At 45.8% G+C, this 16,172-nt stretch overlaps 1 protein-coding gene across 7 annotated transcripts in view; it reads left to right on the forward strand.

Annotated features, from left to right (window-relative positions):
• Nucleotides 1-16,172, forward strand: part of LOC129704135 (prominin-1-A-like) — a 72,499-nt gene that overhangs the window by 10,464 nt on the left and 45,863 nt on the right. For all 7 annotated transcript variants that reach the window (XM_055647042.1, XM_055647046.1, XM_055647045.1 and 4 more), the window contains exons 3-6: nt 4,744-4,799; nt 6,996-7,201; nt 8,260-8,380; nt 9,517-9,580. In XM_055647042.1, coding sequence (XP_055503017.1) covers nt 4,744-4,799; nt 6,996-7,201; nt 8,260-8,380; nt 9,517-9,580 — 447 coding nt within the window. The remainder of the gene's footprint in view (nt 1-4,743; nt 4,800-6,995; nt 7,202-8,259; nt 8,381-9,516; nt 9,581-16,172) is intronic.

Below are 16,172 nucleotides of genomic sequence, written 5' to 3' on the forward strand. Positions count from 1 at the left end.
CCTGCATGCTTACTTTCATAGACTGATAAACAAGGACCCCCCCCCCCCCCCCCGATCCTGTAGTACTTCCCCTTTTCCCAAATTAACACCATTTAGATAATAATCTGCCTTCCTGTTTTTGCTACCAAAGTGGATAACCTCACATTTATCTACTGTTGGCCTTCATTGTGAGAGGATTTGAGTTTAGGAGCAAGGAGGTCCCGCTGCAGTTGTAGTATTGTCTATTGTCTATTATACAGTGCCCTGGTGAGACCGCACCTGGAGTATTGTGTGCAGTCTCGGTATGGGTTGAGCTGCGAAACACTAAGGGGCAGAAAACGCAGGTGGGTGTTGTGTACAGGCCACCTAACAGTAGTAGTGAAGTTGGAGATGGTATCAAACAGGAAATTAGAAATGCGTGCGACAAAGGCAAAACAGTTATAATGGGTGACTTCAATCTACATATAGATTGGGTGAATCAAATTGGCAGGGGTGCTGAGGAAGAGGATTTCTTGGAATGTATGCGGGATAGTTATCTAAATCAACATGTAGAGGAACCAACGAGAGAGCAGGCTATTTTAGACTGGGTATTGAGTAATGAGGAAGGGTTAGTTAGCAATCTTGTTGTACGTGCCCCCTTGGGCAAGAGTGACCATAATATGGTTGAGTTCTTCATTAGGATGGAGAGTGACATTGTTAATTCAGAAACAATGGTTCTGAACTTAAAGAAAGGTAACTTTGAGGGTATGAGACGTGAATTGGCCAAGATTGACTGGCAATTAATTCTAAAAGGGTTGACGGTGGATATGCAATGGAAGACATTTAAAGACTGCATGGATGAACTACAAAAATTGTTCATCCCAGTTTGGCAAAAGAATAAATCAGGGAAGGTAGTACATCCATGGATAACAAGGGAAATCAGGGATAGTATCAAAGCGAAGGATGATGCGTACTAATTAGCCAGAAAAAGCAGCATACCGGAGGACTGGAAGAAATTCAGAGACCAGCAGAGGAGGACAAAGGGCTTAATTAGGAAAGGAAAAATAGATTATGAAAGAAAACTGGCAGGGAACATAAAAACTGACTGCTAAAGTTTTTATAGATATGTGAAAAGAAAGAGATTAGTTAAAACAAATGCAGTCAGAAACAGGTGAGTTGATCATGGGGAACAAGGATATGGCGGACCAATTGAATAACTACTTTGGTTCCGTCTTCACTAAGGAAGACATAAATAATCTGCCGGAAATAGCAGGGGACCGCGGGTCAAAGGGGTTGGAGGAATTGGGTGAAATCCAGGTTAGTCGGGAAGTGGTGTTGGGTAAATTGAATGGATTAAAGGCCGGTAAATCCCCAAGGCCAGATAGGCTGCATCCCAGAGTACTTAAGGAAGTAGCTCCAGAAATAGTGGATGCATTAGTAATAATCTTTCAAAACTCTTTAGATTCTGGAGTAGTTCCTGAGGATTGGCGGGTAGCAAACGTAACCCCATTTTTTAAGAAGGGAGGGAGAGAGAAAATGGGGAATTACAGACCAGTTAGTCTAACATCGGTAGTGGGGAAACTGCTAGAGTCAGTTATTAAAGATGGGATAGCAGCACATTTGGAAAGTGGTGAAATCATTGGACAAAGTCAACATGGATTTACGAAAGGTAAATCATGTCTGACGAATCTTATAGAATTTTTCGAGGATGTAACTAGTAGCGTGGATAGGGGAGAACCAGTGGATGTGGTGTATCTGGACTTCCAGAAGGCTTTCGACAAGGTCCCACATAAGAGATTAGTATACAAACGTAAAGCACACGACATTGGGGGTTCAGTATTGATGTGGATAGAGAACTGGCTGGCAAACAGGAAGCAAAGTGTAGGAGTAAATGGGTCCTTTTCACAATGGCAGGCAGTGACTAGTGGGGTACCGCAAGGCTCAGTGCTGGGACCCCAGCTATTTACAATATATATTGATGATCTGGATGAGGGAATTGAAGGCAATATCTCCAAGTTTGCGGATGACACTAAGCTGGGGGGCAGTGTTAGCTGTGAGGAGGATGCTAGGAGACTGCAAGGTGACTTGGATAGGCTGGGTGAGTGGGCAAATGTTTGGCAGATGCAGTATAATGTGGATAAATGTGAGGTTATCCATTTCGGTGGTAAAAACAGGAAAGCAGACTATTATCTAAATGGTGGCCGACTAGGAAAAGGGGAGATGCAGCGAGACCTGGGTGTCATGGTACACCAGTCATTGAAAGTAGGCATGCAGGTGCAGCAGGCAGTGAAGAAAGCGAATGGTATGTTAGCTTTCATAGCAAAAGGATTTGAGTATAGGAGCAGGGAGGTTCTACTGCAGTTGTACAGGGTCTTGGTGAGACCACACCTGGAGTATTGCGTACAGTTTTGGTCTCCAAATCTGAGGAAGGACATTATTGCCATAGAGGGAGTGCAGAGAAGGTTCACCAGACTGATTCCTGGGATGTCAGGACTGTCTTATGAAGAAAGGCTGGATAGACTTGGTTTATACTCTCTAGAATTTAGGAGATTGAGAGGAGATCTTATATAAACTTACAAAATTCTTAAGGGGTTGGACAGGCTAGATGCGGGAAGATTGCTCCCGATGTTGGGGAAGTCCAGGACAAGGGGTCACAGCTTAAGGATAAGGGGGAAATCCTTTAAAACCGAGATGAGAAGAACTTTTTTCACACGGAGAGTGGTGAATCTCTGGAACTCTCTGCCACAGAGGGTAGTCGAGGCCAGTTCATTGGCTATATTTAAGAGGGAGTTAGATGTGGCCCTTGTGGCTAAGGGGATCAGAGGGTTTGGAGAGAAGGCAGTTACGGAAAACTGAGTTGGATGATCAGCCATGATCATATTGAATGGCGGTGTAGGCTCGAAGGGCCGAATGGCCTACTCCTGCACCTAATTTCTATGTTTCTATGTTTCTATGTCCTAGTTTGAGGAAGGACATTCTTGCTATTGAGGGAGTGCAGCGTAGGTTCACCAGGTTAATTTCCGGGATGGCAGGACTGACATATGATGAAAGAATGGATTGACTTGGCTTATATTCATTGGAATTTAGAAGGATGAGAGGGAATCTTATAGAAACATGTAAAATTCAAAAGGGATTAGAAAGCTAGATGCAGGAAAAATGTTCCCGATGTTGGGGGAGTCCAGAACCAGGGGTCACAGTTTAAGAATAATGGGTAGGCCATTTAGGACTGAGATGAGGAAAAACTCTTTTACCGAGAGAGTTGTGAATCTGTGGAATTCTCTGCCACAGATGGCAGTGGAGGCCAATTCACTGGATGTTTTCAAGAGAGAGTTCGATTTAGCTCTTAGTGCTAACGGAATCAAGGATTATGGGGAAAAAGCAGGAACAGGGTACTGATTTTAGACGATCAGCCATGATCATATTGAATGGCGCTGCTGGCTCAAAGGGCTGAATGGCCGACATGTATCTATTATTCTATGTTCTATGTTTCTATGTTTTTTAGGGGCATTTTACCAAATCCAATTCACCTACAAACCCGCATGTCTTTGGAATGTGAGTGGGAACCAGAACACCCAGAATAAATCCACGTGGTCACAGGGAGAATGTACAAACTCTGTACAGACAGCACCCGTAGTTAGGATCGAACCCGAGTCGCTGGCGCTGTGAGGCAGCAGTTCTAACCGCTGCGAACACTGTGCCGCAGTTCACCACATATCTTTTCTCACTCCCCACATTCACCCTTTCCAACTGAGGTTAAGTCAAGAACGCAGAAACACTTTAACTCACAGTTTTGTACAACTGAGTAGGCAACTTACAACCAATGGCTTGCACAATGGTGTTTCAAAGGTTTCAAAGGTGTTTATTAGTCACATTAACATACACCGAGGTGTAGTGAAGTGAAATGCTTTTTGCCATTTTGCAGCACACAAAAGAATACAGACATAACACCAATGAGAGTCTTAAACACAAAGAACATCCCCCCACAATGGCTCCCACCATGAGGGAAGGCACAAAGTCCAGTCCCCAACCCCAGTTCACCCATAGTCGGGCCTATTGAGGCTGCCACAGTTGCCTCTACGGAGGCCCGATGTTCCTGGCCGTTCTCGCCGGGTGGTGGTGCTCCGGCGTCAGGAGAGTCCTCACAGTGGCCTGGGAACCCTGGAACGGCCGCCTCCGTACTGGAGGCCGTGGCTCTGTACTGTACTGTAGCAGTAGAGCCGCTACCTCCGCCCACAGGGTCCGCGCCGACCAGCAATCCCTGCACATTAACACTATCCTACAGCACCCACTAGGGGCAATTTTTACATTTACCAAGCCATTAACCTACAAACCTGTACGTCTTTGGAGTGTGGGAGGAAACCGAAGACTGTCGGAGACAACCCACGCAGGTCACGGGGAGAACGTACAAACTCCGTACAGACAGCACCCGCAGTCGTGATCGAACCCGGGTCTCCGCGCTGCATTCGCTGTAAGGCAGCAACTCTAGCGCTGTGCCACCGTGACCGCCCAAGAAACATGGAAATATGCCATTTGGTTGATAACACCATCGCAGTGTCTTGTGTAGAAACAAAGAAAGTTTATATCAAAGATAGACACAAGGTGCTGGAGTAACTCAGGGGGTCAGGCAGCATCTCTAGGGAAAATGGATGGGTGATGTTTCGGGTCGGGACCCTTCGACAGACTGCTTTCTGACTGCACTTTGTATCTATCTACAGTGTTTTCTGTGCATGGTGCATGTTGGAGCATTAATGCTTGCTGACCAAATTATTTGCTTTGGATTTGTAGAAATTATCAAGTTATTCGTTGAGAACATTGAAATGCTACGAGGAAGCTACACGCAGGTAAGAGACCCAATCCCATAGAGTCATTGATTCTAGGCTGAGAAACTACGAACGGTCCAATGAAGTCAGAACCAGTCCACTCGGCACTAAAGATGCAGCTTAGAGCTTCAGCAACCTGTCTGTGTGGGGTTTACACTTCCTCCCTGTGACCACATGCGCTCCCTCCAATACACTTCCTCCAGACATGCGGTTTGGTGGGTTAATTGACCGCCGTATCTTATCCCTTCTGTGGAGGTGGGAGGGGAAGTTGTTAAGAATGAAAATGGGATTAACGGCGGAAAAGTTTAAATGGTTAGGTGGTAGCCAGCATGGACTTGATGGGCCAAAGGGTCTGTTTCCTTGCTCCATGCCACAGAGGGCTGTGGAGACCAAGATATTGGATAGTTTTAAAGCGGAGATTGACAGTTTCTTGACTGGACATTTAGACTAAAGAGATACAGCGCGGAAACAGGCCCTTCTGCATAGTGAATCCACGCCGACCAGCGATCACACCGAACATTAGAACTATCCTACACACTAGGGACAATTTTACAACTTTATCAAAGCCAATTAATGTATCAACTTGTACATCTTTGGAGTGTGGGAGAAAAACAGAGCTCTTAGGGAAAACTCACGTGGACACGGGGAGAACGTACAAATTCTGTACAGACAATACTCATAGTAAGGATCGAACCCAGGTCTCAGGCGCAGTAAGACAGCAACTTTACCACTGCGCCACTGTGCCGCACTAAGTGCATCAAATGTCTTCAGCTAGAGAGCGGTGAATCTCTGGAATTCATTGACACAGATGGTTGTGGAGGCCAAGGCATTGGGCATTTTTAAGGCAGGGATTGAAAAGTTCTTGATCTGAAAGGGCATAAGGCAGCAGAATGGGGTTGAGATGGAGCACCACTAGAGTTGCTGCCTTACAGCGCCAGAGACCAGGGTTCGATCCTGACCACCGGTGCTCTCTGGACGGAGTTTGTGCGTTCTCCCTGTGTCCGCGTGGGTTTTCTCCAGGTGCTCCGGTTTCCTCCCACACTCCAAAGATGTACAGGTTTGTAGGTTAATTGGCTTTAGGAAAAATTGTAAATTGTCCCAGGTGTGCAGGATAGTCCTAGTGTAGGGGGTGGTCGCTGGTCAGTGCAGACTCAGTATGGACTTTAGTATCAACCATTGCTAAACTATTCTCCCTCCCCTCATTCCTACCTGCTAGGGGCAATTGTTTATTACTGTCATGTGTACCGAGATACAGTGAGAAGTTGTTGTTTGCGTGCTAACCTGTCATGTTTTACAAAAAACTAAACTAAACTACAGTCTGAAGAAGGGTTTCGGCCCGAAACGTCACCTATTTCCTTCGCTCCATAGATGCTGCTGCACCCGCTGAGTTTCTCCAGCATTTTTGTGTACTTTCGATCTTCCAGCATCTGCAGTTCCTTCTTGAACACTAAACTACAGGGTAATTGGCTTTGGAAAAATTTGTAAATTGTCCCAAGTGTGTGGGATAGTGCTAGTTAGTGTACGGTGTGATCGCTGGTCTCAGTGGATCGAAGGGCCGGTTTCCACGCTGTATCTAAACTACAGTATTAGTTTGGCACAAGAATAGGCCCTTCGGCCCACAATGTCAGTGCAAAGCATCAAGCCAAGGCCAACTACAAGCCAAGCCACCAAGATGGTGCCCAAACCTGGCTCTGTGTGCTGGTCCCTGTGTGCTGATCGTGCATTACGATAGCTATACTTTTAAATCTCTACTCCAACAGCAGATCTGTACACTGTGGATGGCTTGATTGTAATCCAGTACTGTCTTTCCGCTGACTAGTTAGCACGCAACAAAAAACTTTTCACTGTACTCCGGTACATAAGATAATAAACTAAACTAAACTAAACTCTTACCTGAAAACAGACACAAAATGCTGGAGTAACTCAGCGGGTCAGGCAGCATCTCTGGAGAAAAGGAATAGGTGACGTTTAGGGTTGAGGCCCTTGTCTGAAGAAGGGTCTTGACCCGAAACATCACCTATTCCTTTTCTCCAGAGATGCTGCCTGACCCGCTGAGTTCCTCCTGCATTTTGTGTCGGTCTTCGGTTAAAATCAGCATCTGCAATTCCTACTTTCACATAAACTCATACCTGCCCACGTGTGATCCATCTCGCTCTGCTGCCCGCGCGTGTGTGTGCGACTGACCCGTGTTGCAGTTTCTCTCCCCGCCCCACCCAGGTGCTGCAGTACGAGGCTGGATACATAGTGTGCGCCATCATCGGGATCCTCCTGTTCGTCCTCTTGCCGCTGGTGGGGCTGTTCTTCTGCTGCTGCCGCTGCTGCGGAAGGTGCGGGGGCGAGATGTACCAGGAGCTGACCAAGTGGACCAACCGCAAGAGGCGCATGCTGGCCGTCGTCCTGTTTGTGCTCACTTCCATCACGCTGTGAGTGATCGTTCATGCCAGTTTACTGTCACGTGTACCGAGGTACAGTGAAAAGCCTTAGTTGTTGCGTGCTGTCCAGTCAACCAGAAAACAAATTGTGAAAAGCCTGGATGGAGTGGTTCTGGAGAGTGGGAGAATCACTAGTGGGACAATCTAGGACATGAGGGCCACAGTGGAATTATTTCTATGTATACGGGGCAGTACAGTGGTGCAGTGGTAGAGCTGCTGCCTTACGCTGCCAGAGACCCGGGATTGATCCTGACCTCAGGTGCTGTTTGAACGTCCCCCCCACTGACCACATGGGTTTTCTCCAGGTGCTTCGGTTTCCCCCCACATATCAAAGGTGCAGATTTGTAAGCTAATTTTCTGCTGTAAATTGCCTCTGCTGTGTCGGATAGTACTGGTGTACGCGTGATCATTGGTCGGTCCGGACTCGGTGGGACGAAGGGCCGGTTTCGACACAGTATCTCTGAAAAAGTAAAACCAAGTTCAGTGACAGTCCTACTATACATAGGCACAATCATACTAAAGTACTAGCATGTAGGATAATAGCTGACACTGAGGCAGCACACAACAAGAGCTGCCATGTTTTCGCCATCATCGTGTATCTTTCAGGTTCAGAGATGTTAAAAATGTAGAGTTGGGACTTGGCCTTAAGGGCCTGTTGTACTGGTGGCGGCACTGGTTGGCTGTATGGGACCAGCTCTGCTGTGCCGCTGTGCCACTGTGCTGTCATACATGGAAGGCTGGATTGCTGGGCCAAACACAACGTGCTGGAGGAACTCAGGGGGTCGGGCAGCATCTGTGGAGGGAGATGGACAGTCAATGGTTTGAGTTCAAAGGTTCAAAGGTCAGTTTATTGCCACGTGTACCAATTAAGGTACAGTGAAACTCGAATGACCATACAGCCATACTATTGTATACCATACAGGGATAGTAACCATTGGCGGAGCAGACTCGATGGGCCGAATGGTCTTATGATCTTATGATCTTGTGCTGAAGATGTGTAACTTACTGGTTATAAATTATTTGTTCTTCTCTGACTCACCACACAACAGGGCAGGAAATGTCTGCATGTTCATCACCAACGAAAAGATATCGGAAAACATTCGGGAGAGTGAGGAGCAGCTGAACAACGTGCTGGGAAACATGAAGATGTACATCAATACCATCCCGCTTGTGAGTGTGCATTGTACACAGATGCCACATTAAGATTCAACATTGACCGACGAATGGCACAGCGGTAGAGCTGCTGCCTTACAGCGCCAGAGACCCAGGTTCCATCCTAACTATGGTTCAAGACTGGCCATGGGTGCTGTCTGTATGGAGTTTGCACGTTCTCCCAGTGACCACATGGGTTTTCTCCAGATGCTCCGGTTTCCTCCCGCACTCCCAAGACGTACAGATTCGGGGACCTGGGGTGGAGGGTATTGCTCCGAGGAGTTCCCTTGCAACCTGTTTCTCTCGCGGTTCACAGACTCGCCAGCCACCTTCCACTTTTGCGGGCTGGAAGAGTCTGTGTACCACGTGTATATGGAGTGTGTGAGGCTGCAGCCCCTGTCCCATTATCTAAAGGGGCTGCTCCTTGCCTTCTCACCCACCATCCTCATCTTTGGTCATCCCGTGCGTAGGGGAGAGGGTAGGGCTGAAGATGTCCTGGTTGGGTTGCTCCTGGGCCTGGCCTAGCTGGCCATCACGGCGCTAGGCGGAAGAGGGCTTTACTCGAGCTGGCTGCCTGCCCCTTTTTCCGGGGTTACGTCCGTGCCCGGGTGGTGTTAGAGAGGGACTACACCCTGTCCGCGGGCACCCTGGGAGATCTCTGGGACCGCTGGGCACCGCGGGGCAGGTTGAATGTATCCTTGACAAGGATTGTAAGATCGTTGTATAACAGTTTAGTGTTTGCCGTGTATTATGGTGGTTGGTTCTCTTTTGATTTTTACTGTACTGTATATATTATTTTGGTAATTGAATAAATATTTTTGATTTAAAAAAAGGACGTACAGATTTGTAGGTTAATTGACCCTCTGTAAATTGTCCCTGGTATGCAGGATAGAACTAGCGTGCACGGGTGAACTGTGGTCAGTGCAGACTCGGTGGGCTGAAGGGCCTGTTTCCGCGCTGTATCTCTAAAGTCCAAAGTAAAAGTAAAGACTGTGTTTGCGACCTGCTTGTGTATTCCCATCGTTATAAATGACATTGAATTCCTGCTTGTTTGGAGAAAGTAGCTGTTAAGACGTTAAAGACCTGGTGTGTGTGTTTTTCAGGAACTGTGTCGCGTGACCATTCTAATATTTCTTCCCACTTCTGTTTTTCAGCAAGTCACGACGATCATAAACGCCAGCTTTGGCCCGATGAAAATTGTCACAGCTAACCTGGACGGTAAATGCGCGATGTTTGCCAATTAACTCATCGATTGTAGCAAGTTCTGGTCTAGGGTCCAATTCCAGCCCTTTTACTGAGACGCTGATCACCAGCTCACGAGCCACCAAGGCACGAGAGATAACGGGCACAAGGAACTGCAGATGCTGGAATCTCTGAGTAAAACACAGAGTGCTGGAGGAACCCAGCGGGCCGGGCAGCTTCTGTGGAGGGAAATGGACAGGTGACATTTCATGTCGGGGCGGCACAGTGGAGGAGCGGTAGAGCTGCTGCCTCACAGCGTCAGAGAACCAAGTTCGATGCTGACTATGGGTGCTGTATGTATGGAGTTTATACATTCTCCCTGTCACTGCGTGGATTTTCTCCGGGTGCTCTGGTTTTCTCCCACACTCCAAAGATGCACAGATCTGTAGGTTAATTGGCTTGGTATAATTGTAAGTTGTCCCGAGAGTGTAGGATAGTGTAAGCGCACGGAGTGATCGCTGTTCGGCGCAGACTTGTTGGGACGAAGGACCTGTTTCCACGCCTATCTCTAAAGTCTAAAGTAAAGTCAGGATTTAGCCCAAAGAAGCATCGTCAGTCCGTTTCCCTCATAAAAATTGACTGGCTCGCTGAGTTGAACAGTTCATAAGTCATAGGATCAGAATTGGGCCTTTTGGCCCAAAAATCTACTCTGCCATTTAACCATGGCTGATCTATCTTTTCCTCTCAACCCCATTCTCCTACCTTCTCCCCTTAATCCCTAACACCCTTACTAATGAAGAATCTGTCAATCTCTGCTTTAAAAATACCAAATGGCGGCCTCCACTGCCATCCGTGGCAATTAATCTCCCCGATTCATCACCCTTTGACTTAAAAGTCTTTCTCATCTCTCTAAAGGTACGTCCTCCAGCACCTTATTTTTCACATGTTTGTTGACTACATGATCTACCGACGTGTGAAATTAAACTCAGGATTCCCCTCCCTCCCTCTCTTCCTCCCTATCTCATTCTTCCCTGTTAAAACTCACCATCATTTTCACCACTTCCTGAACATCTGCTAACATGGTTTGCCACGGGGTTTTTTCCACTGAAGCTGAATAAATGGAAGCATTGGTTGTTGAGGTGAAAAACATGTACTTGTCCAAAGGTTACGTCTCCTTCCCCCCCCCCCCCCCCCCCCCCCCACAATAGATCTCAAGCTCCAATCAAACCATTTTCCTCCTGTATCCCAAAGACGTGCATGTTTGTAGGTTAATCGGCTTCTGCAAATTGCCCCTGGCGTGTAAAGAGTGGATGAAAAAGTGGGATAACATGGAATTAGTGTGAACGGGTGATCGATGGTCAACGTGGACTCGGTGGGCCTGTTTGCAAGATGTATCTCTAAACTAAACTAAGCCGGCAACAGGAACACCAACGGATTACAGGTCACGTGATGAGGAGATGTGGGAATCAAGGAACTGCAGATGGTGTTTAATACACAAAAGGACACAAAGCGCTGGAGTATCTCAGCAGGTCAGTCAGCATTTCTGGAAGAACGGTGAAACATCATCTATCCGTGTTGTCCAGAGATGTTGCCTGACCTGCTGAGTTACTCCAGTACTTGGTGTCCTTTTGAGTAGATTTAGAGATATAACACAAAAACAGGCCCTTTGGCCCACCGAGTCCGTGCCAACCAATGAGCATCCCATACACGAGCACCATCCTACACACTCGGGACAATTTACCAATTTTACCAAAGCCAATTAATCTACAAACCTGTCAGTCTTTGGAGTGTGGGAGGAAACCGCAGCACCCGCAAAAAATCCCACATGGTCACAGGGAGAACGCACAACCTCCGTACAGGTCATAGTCAGGATCAAACACAGTCTCTGGCGCTGTAAGGCAGCAGCTCTACCGCTGCACCACTGTGTTACTCGATTCCTTTCAGCATGTTGTGTTTTTTGATCAGGGTTCCAGTATCTATAGTTGCTTGTGTCTCCATCTTCACATTGGGACTGGGAGAAACTTAAGGTCATAAGGTCATAAGGAATAGGAGTAGAATTAGGCCATTCAGTCCATCAAGTCAACTTCGCCATTCAATCATGGCTGATTTATCTCTCCCTCTTAACCCCATTCTCCTGCCTTCTCCCCATAACCTCTGACACGTGTACAAATCAAGAATCTATCTATTTCTGTAGGTATGTTACAAAACTTACCTTCAGCGGCGCTGCAGTTCTGTCACTGGCCGTGTGCGCGACTTTGGCGCCTTTGAGGGGGGGAGGGGGGGCGGGGTTAAAATGCGGTTTTCTCCTGCCTGCCAGAGTTTTATTTTCTCGGGCTGTTAGCTTATGCTGAAGAATTGCTCCGACTGGCGCTGGGAATTTTTTTTTAAAACATCGCTGGACAATTTCAGCGCTGGAGTAAAATAAAAATCAGCTTCTAAAGCCGTCAATGCCGATACCAGGGACGTGTCTCACGGACGGGACAGCTAAAGGTAAGCAGTTTATTTTACATATAAACGTGCTTCTTAGGATTACCTTAATCCAAATTTTACATTGCGAAATGGTGATTTAGGCCCCAAACAACCCAGCAGTGTTTTTCCTGCCATTATGGGGTTTAAATTCACCGCAAATGCAACGTTCCAAACGATCGCGTTCCACAAAATCCCACCCGCAAGATGATTAAAATGGCCATTAATTTACGGGAATTAAACACTAAATTCCTTCCATTTGGCCTATAAATTCATGACAATGAGATTTAAAAATCATGTTATATTGTGAATTCTTGTGTGAATGTTATTTGGGCACTTAGGCTATTTAAAAATGTTAATCTTTTCTTAAGAAATGGATAGATGTTTAGATCAAGTAATTGAATTTTGTAATTAGCTACAATTAGGTAACTAACTAATTATATGATTTAATTTCAGGTCATCCAAGTAAGATTGTTTCATATTTGTTTCAGAATGCTTCAATCTATAATAACTGAACATTTATTTCAGTTCCCTTAATTTTTAAGAAATTTATGGGCTTTTGACTGGCCTCAATCATAGCTTTTGTGTTCAGTCAATGGAAAAGCAATAGGGAACAAGATGCTAATTTCCGAGTATGAAAATAGCCATAACCTTTTTAATACTGAAGATATGAAAGTGAATTAGGTGTCAAATTAAACTTCTTTTTATGCTTTATCTGATGGGATAAATTGCAGGCTTGATTTTTTAAATCTCAAAATTTTGTAACGTTGCTAATCTCTGCCTTAAAAATATCCACTGAATTGGCCTCCACAGCTTTCTGTGGCGAATAATTCACCACCCTCTAACTAAATACATTTCTCCTTATCTCCTTCCTAAAAGAACATCCTTTAATTCTGAGGCTATAACCTCTAGTCCTAGAGTCTACCACTAGTGGAAACATGTGGAAACTAGTGGAAACATAGAAACATAGAAATTAGGTGCAGGAGTAGGCCATTCGGCCCTTCGAGCCTGCACCGCCATTCAATATGATCATGGCTGATCATCCAACTCAGTATCCCGTACCTGCCTTCTCTCCATACCCCCTGATCCTCTTAGCCACAAGGGCCACATCTAACTCCCTCTTAAATATAGCCAACGAACTGGCCTCAACTACCCTCTGTGGCAGAGAGTTCCAGAGATTCACCACTCTCTGTGTGAAAAAAGTTCTTCTCATCTTGGTTTTAAAGGATTTCCCCCTTATCCTTAAGCTGTGACCCCTTGTCCTGGACTTCCCCAACATCGGGAACAATCTTCCTGCATCTAGCCTGTCCAACCCCTTAAGAATTTTGTAAGATTCTATAAGATCCCCTCTCAATCTGCTAAATTCTAGAGAGTATAAACCAAGTCTATTCAGTCTTTCTTCATAAGACAGTCCTGACATCCCAGGAATCAGTCTGGTGAACCGTCTCTGCACTCCCTCTATGGCAATAATGTCCTTCCTCAGATTTGGAGACCAAAACTGTATGCAATACTCCAGGTGTGGTCTCACCAAGACCCTGTACAACTGCAGTAGAACCTCCCTGCTCCTATACTCAAATCATTTTGCAATGAAAGCTAACATACCATTCACTTTCTTTACTGCCTGCTGCACCTGCATGCCTACCTTCAATGACTGGTGTACCATGACACCCAGGTCTCGCTGCATCTCCCCCTTTCCCAATCGGCCACCATTTAGATAATAGTCTGCTTTCCCGTTTTTTTTGCCACCAAAAAGGATAACCTCACATTTATCCACATTATACTGCATCTGCCAAACATTTGCCCACTCACCCAGCCTATCCAAGTCACCTTGCAGTCTCCTAGCATCCTCCTCACAGCTAACACTGCCCCCCAGCTTAGTGTCATCCGCAAACGTGGAGATATTGCCTTCAATTCCCTCATCCAGATCATCAATATATATTGTAAATAGCTGGGGTCCCAGCACTGAGCCTTGCGGTACCCCACTAGTCACTGCCTGCCATTGTGAAAAGGACACGTTTACTCCTACTCTTTGCTTCCTGTTCGCCAGCCAGTTCTCTATCCACATCAATACTGAACCCCCAATGCCTTGTGCTTTAAGTTTGTATACTAATCTCTTATGTGGGACCTTGTCGAAAGCCTTCTGGAAGTCCAGATACACCACATCCACTGGTTCTCCCCTATCCACGCTACTAGTTACATCCTCGAAAAATTCTATAAGATTCGTCAGACATGATTTACCTTTCGTAAATCCATGCTGACTTTGTCCAATGATTTCACCACTTTCCAAATGTGCTGCTATCCCATCTTTAATAACTGACTCTAGCAGTTTCCCCACTACCGATGTTAGACTAACTGGTCTGTAATTCCCCATTTTCTCTCTCCCTCCCTTCTTAAAAAGTGGGGTTACGTTTGCTACCCGCCAATCTTCAGGAACTACTCCAGAATCTAAAGAGTTTTGAAAGATTATTACTAATGCATCCACTATTTCTGGAGCTACTTCCTTAAGTACTCTGGGATGCAGCCTATCTGGCCTTGGGGATTTATCGGCCTTTAATCCATTCAATTTACCCAACACCACTTCCCGGCTAACCTGGATTTCACTCAATTCCTCCAACTCCTTTGACCCGCGGTCCCCTGCTATTTCCGGCAAATTATTTATGTCTTCCTTAGTGAAGACGGAACCAAAATAGTTATTCAATTGGTCCGCCATATCCTTGTTCCCCATGATCAACTCACCTGTTTCTGACTGCAAGGGACCTACATTTGTTTTAACTAATCTCTTTCTTTTCACATATCTATAAAAACTTTAGCAGTCAGTTTTTATGTTCCCTGCCAGTTTTCTTTCATAATCTATTTTCCCTTTCCTAATTAAGCCCTTTGTCCTCCTCTGCTGGTCTCTGAATTTCTCCCAGTCCTCTGGTAGGCTGCTTTTTCTGGCTAATTTGTACGCATCATCCTTCGCTTTGATACTATCCCTGATTTCCCTTGTTATCCATGGATGTACTACCTTCCCTGATTTATTCTTTTGCCAAACTGGTATGAACAATTTTTGTAGTTCATCCATGCAGCCTTTAAATGTCTTCCATTGCATATCCACCGTCAACCCTTTTAGAATTAATTGCCAGTCAATCTTGGCCAATTCACGTCTCATACCCTCAAAGATACCTTTCTTTAAGTTCAGAACCATTGTTTCTGAATTAACAATGTCACTCTCCATCCTAATGAAGAACTCAACCATATTATGGTCACTCTTGCCCAAGGGGGCACGTACAACAAGATTGCTAACTAACCCTTCCTCATTACTCAATACCCAGTCTAAAATAGCCTGCTCTCTCGTTGGTTCCTCTACATGTTGATTTAGATAACTATCCCGCATACATTCCAAGAAATCCTCTTCCTCACCACCCCACCCAATCTATATTTAGATTGAAGTCACTCATTATAACTGCTTTGCCTTTGTCGCACGCAGTTCTAATTTCCTGTTTGATACCATCTCCAACTTCACTACTACTGTTAGGTGGCCTGTACACAACACCCACCAGCGTTTTCTGCCCCTTCGTGTTTCGCAGCTCTACCCATACCGATTCCACATCCTCCAAACTAATGTCCTTCCTTTCCATTGCATTAATCCCCTCTCTAATCAGTAACGCTACCCCACCTCCTTTTCCTTTCTGTCTATCCCTCCTGAATATTGAATATCCCTGGATGTTCAGCTCCCAGCCTTGGTCACCCTGGAGCCATGTCTCCGTGATCCCAACTATATCATATTCATTAATAGCTATCTGCACATTCAACTCATCCACCTTATTACGAATGCTCCTTGCATTGAGACACAAAGCCTTCAGGCTTGTTTTTACAACACTCTTACCCCTTATACAATTATGTTGAAAAGTGGCTCTTTTTGATTTTTGCCCTGGTTTTGTCTGCCTGCCACTTTTACTTTTCACCTTGCTACCTATTTCTTCTACCCTCATTTTACACCCCTCGGTCTCTACGCTCACACATTTAAGAAACCCTTTCCCTTTAACTCCATCCTCCACTATCCCATTCAACACCCCACCCCCCTTATTCAGTTTAAAGCCACCCGTGTAGCAGTGGCAAACCTGCCTGCCAGAATGCTGGTCCCACACCTGTTAAGATGCAATCCGTCCCTTTTGTACAG

The sequence above is a fragment of the Leucoraja erinacea genome, chromosome 15 (assembly GCF_028641065.1).
Source record: "Leucoraja erinacea ecotype New England chromosome 15, Leri_hhj_1, whole genome shotgun sequence".
Lineage (NCBI taxonomy): Eukaryota > Metazoa > Chordata > Chondrichthyes > Rajiformes > Rajidae > Leucoraja > Leucoraja erinaceus.